Here is a 7970-nt window from a genome sequence, read left to right as displayed (position 1 = left end):
CTGTTTAAATGCTTTGGGAGTGTTATAGTCTCTTGCAAGCAATATGTGGCAATATGGCCAGATTGCTTGTGTTTAGTGTTCCTGTGGTAATTGTGGTGTCAGTGTTGACACGAGCATTAAAGCAAATGAGAAAAACTATAACACTCTAAAGGCCGGCGCCCACCGGACACTTGTACGGAGCGAAAAAAAAAAAAAAAAAAAAAAGAATTCCATTGTTTTTAACAGAGCAAAACCCCACTAGAAACATCTGCCGCACGGCAGCTGAACAGGGTTAGAAAACTGTTCTAAAATCCTGCGAGTCAAGCCCACACCGCTGAACGCCGTGTCCGGTGGGCGCTGGCCTTAACACTAGCACTGAGGTGCAGACAGACATTCAGCATCCTGTCTCAGCGTTTGGACACAATTTAGTTTATTCAATTTAGTGAAATCACCACAAGTGATGTGATGTGACAGGGGTTACATACTTTTCTAAATTCTATCACTAGATAAAACTGGTAGCCTAAATTTATATTGACCTAATTTGTGTGGCCTCAATACAACTGGTGAATCTGGTTTTGAACTTTGTTTGGTTTGGATTGAGACTGCCATCTACTGTAGTGTGTAGTGTAGTGTAGGGTTGTTTTTGTTCAGGTGTCCATGACAACTTGTTCTAACATTTAATTCAGTTGCTTTGTTTGTTAACACAATAAAACATATTTTCTATATATCACAGAGAAAGTATACTTGTATCAATTTGTTAACCAGACTTTTGAGACGATATGTAAAATACTCAACATTTATTTCACCAGTTAAAAAACACATGTTTTGTTTTTGTGTTTACAAATAAGCCTCACCAGGAGGAATACTTTGTTCGTGATTTACAAAGAACTGCATTTTGTGCTTCCAAATACATCCTGTCAAACTGTGTGGCTCATATATTGCACAACAATGTCCTTGGACCATTCACGGCAACATCCTCCACTGTCCATAACATGAAAACATAGTAACACTGTACATCACATCACACACTGACTCACACCACATCACACACTAACTCAAACAAGCAATGACAGGGTCAGGGCAAGGCCAGCTGGAAGCACATACTGCAAACCACACTCAGTGCCTTGTAGTTGATATTTGAAGTAGTTCCCTCATTTGTCATTCTCATCCAATGCCTTCTCCTGATGATCTGGCGATCACATGATGGGGTAGCTGGCGAGGTTGGCAATCCCGCAGGCGTTATTGTGGTTGCGTGCCATCAGGATGTAGCCCTTGTTTCCCCAATCCTCACTCCAGCTGCCAGCCAAGAAGAGCAAAAAAGTATGGGGTGAGAAAGGCATTGGCAGCAGGGAACGTTAAAAGAACTAAACCCCACGGCCCCAGCTGTGGCGCAACTGGCTGGGGCACCTGCACTGTACGCCGGCGACCCGGGTTCTATTCCCACCCCGTGGTCCTTTCTGGATCCTACCCCTACTTTCTCTCCCATTCACTTCCTGTCACTCTCCACTGTTTCTGTCATTAAAGGCATAAAAAGCCCAAAAAAATATACTAAAAAAAAAAAAACTTGACCCAGCACACTGGCCTCCTGCTACTACTCAGGGGAGAAGTGTTACATATTTCCATAAGAGACAATAACAAAGAGCACACAAACCTACAAACACTTCCTTTTAGCCGATTGGCACTTTTATCCAAAGCAAAGCTTTTAAGTGCAGTGTGTTTTACGTGTACTGTCAGTGTACTGTAAGTAAATAGATAATTATAGGCATGCACTCACCTGTTCTTCACAATCCAGAATTTCTTGCCCTTGGTGGTAACTCCATAACCCACAGCCAGTACTGCGTGATTGATATCATCTTTGTTGCAGTTGCGGTCATAGTACACACCTTGGGGGCAAAAAGTTATACATGGAATATGGATTACAGTACTTATCAACTACCCAAAGCACTGCTATACAGAACATTCACACTTATTCATTTAGCAGACACTTTTAATCCACATGTTAATTATATTACAAGGGATTACATTGTCTCCGAGCAATTTGTTAATGTAAGTGCCTTGCTCAAGGGCACAACGGTGGAAGCTGGGAAGTGAACCCACAACTTTTCAGGCTACTGCATGCTAGCCTAGCATCTTAATCACTACAGACATTCAAATTCAAACTAAAATCTTGGTCTCAACAGTTTCATAAAGATATATCCCTCATAACAACTAAGAGGATTTGACTTTTATAGACACAGTTTCAGTATGAAACAGGAACAGGTACAAACAACTGGCTTTATGCATGTCTGAATGTTCTCTGTGCTAAGAACCTTGGCGTTCTGTCCTGTGAATTACTCTGTGCCACAAGCTACGCTCTGTCACTGTACTGTAGTCAAAACATTCCTGGCTGACTACCAAGCCAGGAATAACACTGTGCTCGAAGTATGACTGTTAATGTTGCTTTTCACGGTCATAATGTCCATTACTTACCTCTCTTGTAGAAGGCAAAGGTGGACAGAGTGGCATCAATGCCAACGGACACGGGTCCCACCTTGGCCACTGCCACGGTCAGGGCACGCTCGTCCCCTTCTTTGATCTCTTTGAACCCACGGCAGTCAGCTGCCCTTCCAGTTGAACTGTAAGCACAACTCTGGTCCTGGGGAGAAGATAAAAACATCCAAGAGGGTGAAAAATGTCTCCGAGACCATATCAATTGGCATCATATGAAATTTGACCTTTCACTTTGACTTTCAAATACACTAAAATCGTTCACCACTTCAGATCTACTGTATGTAGCAATTCTCCAATTCTCTTAGTGTAGTTATTCTCTTAAATGCTCATTTCCACAGCAAACATCCATATTTTTAACAGAAAGGAGAGTCCAATGTTTATTCTGAGGGACGCACCTGTCCTACGTAAGGGTAGGACTCCTCTGAGTCGATGCCACCGTTGCTCTTGACATAGTTGAAGGCGTTGGTCATGTAGCCCCCGCCGCAGCCATTGTTCTCCGTGACGCAGTCCACCAGGTTCTGGGGACTGAGGTCCCTCAGTGTGCCCGTCGTCTTCATCAGCTGGCCCTCCAGAGCACCGCACGAGCTGAAGGCCCAGCACGAGCCACAGGAGCCCTAAAACAAGACCAGCCGTTAAAGTTAAAGATAAAGATGAAGATGAAGATGAAGGTAAAGATAATATAAAGCGGACTGACATTTAGCAGACACTTTATTCCACACCGCCACAGACTCACAACCGTGGAAATAATCAGTCAGTGGCATTACCACTGCTCCACCACACCCAGCTTAGCACAGCTGTGGGGGGGACACTCTCACATGTGGTAGGGTACACATGGCTACAGTGATAGAAGGCTACGTGATGAGAACGTTTCAATAAAGTGACATGCTGCAGCTGTGTTGCAAACAAACTGTTAATGATCAGTTAACAATCAATTAAGTCAATCAATCAGTTATCACCAGTTTGTAATTCTTACGGAGGTCAACTGCCTTGTCCGGCTACATACACATATAATAATATATAATAATGAGAACAGAACTTCAGATAAGTGGGTTCCAAAAATGACAGAATTCTCATGGCAAAGGAAGGGTCCAACTTTTTAAAAGTGTTTATTCAACTGTGTGGTAAGTATGATGTAGTTCCCTTAAATTCCACAAGAGGGAGCCTGTTACTCTAGTCAGTTGGCTTATTACTGTAAACACACACTAAGCAGTTTCTCTTCCTCATTCATATATGGCCCTGCCTATTCCTGAAGAAGAATGTTGACAACTAACACTCATGAATCTGATTTGTCTGATAGTTTTATACAATCTGATAAGACCTTAAGGTTGGATTGGTATCACAAACAGACTTGTATAGAAGTTTAGACAAAGTACTTTCTTGTTTATGCCAGGCAGATCACAAATTAGCGCTCTAAATTGATTTTATGATAGAAACAAAAACACTGTAAAATAATCACGTGATTCCCAGTCCGGCCTTCGTGTGGTCCCCTACCTGATTTTTGACTGGCGTAACGTAGCCCAGTTTGCGGTAGTCCACAGATTTGGGAAGCCTCTGCAGATCTCTGGGTTCAGCAGTGAAGGTGTTGTTTGGATCCCTGTACAAGGGCACCTGAAGTCCCATCATTTTCTCTGAAATCTCTTCTGTGGTCTAGAAAGAATATTTTAGCATTAAGTCAAGAGCCCCTGACATAGACCACAAAACTCAAACATCTTTATGAAAAAAAGAAAAAAAAAAGTATGGCAACTGCGGAACTCCTTTCATGAAACATGTTCTGAGAAGAAAATGTTATTGATGCCGTTTGATCATCTCTCACCATGTCCCCCAGGTGGTTCATGCCCAGCTCGTAGGAGTGGATCCCCAGCTCATACTCCTGGTTGTGAGCCTCAATCAGCTGCATGTTCTTCTCCCAGATGGTCCTACGGATGGCCTCCTCACCCTGCAGGAAACACAAACACACACAGATAAACCCAGACAGCCCGAGAGCACGGACATGTTTTTAATTAACCACACAGTCTGACAGTTGTATTGAACGGTCATAGAACCCTTAAATACATAATGAACTCTCAATTGTTTAGAAAGAAACTGGGGACTGTGTTGTACTATGGAATCTTGGAATGGGCAATTTACAAGGGTGTGTGGACAAACTAATTGATAGCCATATTGTTTGCTTTGGCACAAACATGCCAGCTGCCACACTTCACATTCCACTGTCAAACATGAGCTGAAGACTGAGGGAATACAGCACATTACTTCAATTTGTATCGGATAAAAGATGTTCTATCAAGGACATCCGTACTGTATATGATGATAGGAAAACATAGAGATGTTCAACTCAAGTGAGTCACTGAACCTACCAAGCCATTGTATTCCTTCTCGTGTGTGGCTCTCCACTGTTCCCATTCCTTGTCCAGTGAGAGATTGTTTGGATGGGCCAAGGCAGTCCCCAGCAGAATCAGACCGATACACAGATGCATACTAAAAAGAAAGTAAGAACATTATTCAAATCTGTGATGTAAGCCTACATTAAATTACTGGCAGCTCCCCCCCAAGACAATCAGGCATAGGTGCGCATTAATCTATGTTGGTCATCTTGAAATAAATGGCGATTAAAAAATAACGAAACGAATGGCGATTCACAGGAAACTGAACAGCACGGCAGGCAAGTAGCTCAATCAACTCATAATCCCTTTTATAACGTAAACCATACTTCAGAAATGTCTCGCATGACTTTACCCACACGTTTCACTTTAGGGTGTATATAGTAGCTTGTGCATCAACCAAAACAAAGTTATTGATACTCAGCGAAATTGGGTATAGCATAAGGTTGCTTGAATGGGTTTTGCTTACCTTAGTTCCATCTTGGGCGAAGTGCAATTGTTCTTGAGCAATTCGGTCGTCTGTAACTAGGTCAGTGGGTAGACGCTTTATATTCCAAAGTTTAGAGGAAGTTGGTTTTCAGGGGAACTTCGGACAAAGCGGAATTACATCTGGAATAGCTCAGGCGCAGATGATGTCAGGTGTCAAATTTCAATTTAGGATTACCCTCCCCCTCTCCAGTAATGTGGCATGCTTAGAGCACAACTGTAATATATTAGCCTACAAACGCTGCGTAGACATTGTTCGGCCATTATAAGATCGTTATGAATGTATGGACACTTGAAGAGTTGCAGTCTCTATGAAACTTCTGTTCGAAACCTGGTGTATCATCATATTATCTATAACCTCATATTAATTGTAGGCCTACATGCAGAGGCATTCCTTGGTGGGCGGGTGAGATGACGCCGGCTACAATCGGTTGCCAGCTCAGCAACTTCCCTGTCGGTTTGTCATAGTGATCCCACCGTCCCACGGTTATGTGTCAGGCGACCTAGACCCGTGATTTTTTTTTTTTTACTGGTTTCTTGTGCAGTCATTTGTATTCAAGTCATCAGTTGTAATACAGATCATAAAAACATATATATATACAATACAATATATATATTATCTAAGACCACTTTGGTAACTAATTATGCTTTGCGTGTGTGTGTGTGTGTGTGTGTGTGGTCAACATATCTTTACTTAAAGGTTACTGCTATAATATTGTGGTTATATTCTGAAAATACTTAAATGCAACAGTGCAGTACTTTTTTATATAATACAGAGGAGAACAATAGGAATGCATGGGGGAGCATTTGATGGACTGTCAATCTGTTTTTCTTCTGAAGAATCCCTTTTAATATCCCTGTTCTCTGAGGATACTCTTTAAAGTATTAACCAAATACTTCATAGCTTAGCAGAGCTCATTTGAAGAAGAGAACATGCACAATTCATGAATACAGAATGTTAAGAGTCCTTTGATGTTACATAACTATTAAGCTACATCAAAATCTTCAAGCACAGACATATTCTTTCAATATCTTGATTGATGTGTTCTTTGACCTGGACAGATATGAGCATGCACATATGAATGAGTGTGCACTCATACATTTGCATCTACACACACACACACACAGACACACACACACAGACACACACACACACACACACACACACACACACACACACACACACACACACACACACACACACACACACACACACACACACACACACACACACACACACACACACATGTATATATACAGTGTATATACACAACTACATGTGCACACAGACACACACACACACACACACACACACACACACACACACACACACACACACGCACACACCCTTGGCATCTCTTCCACAGTCAGTTAATGTACTTCACTCAGCGCTGAGACCACCAGGTTTGATCTGTGTGCACTTAAGGGGCCATGTGTTGCTTTACCATTGGCCTATTGGCTTCACCCCCCACATGAAGGCTGGCTATTAAACAAGTCTCCCTGACATCACCACACCACTCTGCCTAATGAGAAAAGCCCATGCAAAGCCCTACGGGCCAGCAGAACCCCCGATAACCTCGATCCATCTGGTCACTTATGGACCGGGCAGCAAGAGCAGCTCGGGCCATGGCGTATGGTTGACATACCACTCACAACAGGGGTTGAATCATTGTCTATTCACACAGTGTCATCCAAACGCCATTCATTCTTTCCTGTGAATCCGTGGGGGAACCACTGCTTGCAATGCATTCACAGGTCAGATAGACTCAGATGTGTCTGTGGAAAAAGTAGTGAAGGGCTGGGCATCAGAGCAGTGCAGTCGTATAGCACCGCATTCCGGGAGCACACTGCGCTCTCCCCCCCCCCCCCCCCCCCCCCTCACTTCCCCAAAACTTCAAAGCAGCCGAAAACCCACATCTGTTTCCTGTTACCATGCGCACAGCCCAAGTGCACCTCAAAACTAGAAGCCGAGACAGCCTTCCCATGGTCCTTTGCTCCTGTCATATGACCAATCCCATGACCTGTCACGAGACTCTAACTCCTAAATGGGAACATGGGAACACTGCTTATGATAACCAAGCAATACAATGGCACCGCATTTTTTGAGTATTATAGAAGCCAGAGGCTATGCTAAGCAAGTCCGTCAAATCATCTCAAAAATATTTAAAGACTATTCATCTTATGCGCTTGTCGCCATTTATTTCACTGACCTGATGAAACATTAATACCTCCAGCTAAAAGAGGGCTTTGGGATCCTCTGATGGCCTGGAAGATTATATCTGTCTTTTATGCTGCTTAATGCAACAACACAATCAAGTCGGCTGAGCAAGCAGAAATGTTGTTCTGTATCTATTTTGTTTTTTTTTCCTCTTTGTGGTGAAATAATAATCCATGTTCTTTTATTGTCAAAGCACATACAGGGACATACTGTACATGACACTCAAAAACAAGTATATTGCTCAAAGCTCTTCATTTTCCCTCGCTGTAGAATAGAGACCTTGTGGAGACCTTGAATGATAGATTTGTGAGCGCACTCCACGTCCGATGAAATCACCTCATCAATAGCACAGTAAATCTTTACAATAGAGACAGGAGAAAATTCCTTTGGGCCGTAATACTGGACACCCCCCCCCCCCC

General features: G+C 42.8%; 1 protein-coding gene across 1 annotated transcript; it reads right to left on the bottom strand.

The window, feature by feature from the left end:
• Positions 1-761: 761 nt before the first annotated feature.
• Positions 762-5474, bottom strand: ctsk (cathepsin K). Its single transcript, XM_062538852.1, has 8 exons — positions 5317-5474; positions 4824-4944; positions 4283-4405; positions 3961-4116; positions 2865-3083; positions 2449-2614; positions 1754-1862; positions 762-1275 (listed from the first exon to the last, which is right to left on the bottom strand). The coding sequence occupies exons 1-8, from the start codon at positions 5325-5327 to the stop codon at positions 1176-1178; spliced, it is 1005 nt and encodes a 334-aa protein (XP_062394836.1). The 5' UTR covers positions 5328-5474; the 3' UTR covers positions 762-1175.
• Positions 5475-7970: the final 2496 nt, after the last annotated feature.

Source organism: Sardina pilchardus, chromosome 6 (assembly GCF_963854185.1).
Source record: "Sardina pilchardus chromosome 6, fSarPil1.1, whole genome shotgun sequence".
In the NCBI taxonomy this organism is placed as follows: domain Eukaryota; kingdom Metazoa; phylum Chordata; class Actinopteri; order Clupeiformes; family Clupeidae; genus Sardina; species Sardina pilchardus.
This window is presented reverse-complemented; position numbering and strand designations above follow the sequence as displayed.

Coding starts and splice junctions, on each gene's coding strand:
- ctsk (XM_062538852.1), bottom strand. Junction 4,406..4,823: donor AGAAGGAATACAATGGCTTG/GTAGGTTCAGTG, acceptor TGTTTCCTGCAG/GGTGAGGAGGCCATCCGTAG. Junction 1,863..2,448: donor CTTTGCCTTCTACAAGAGAG/GTAAGTAATGGA, acceptor TTTGCCCCCAAG/GTGTGTACTATGACCGCAAC.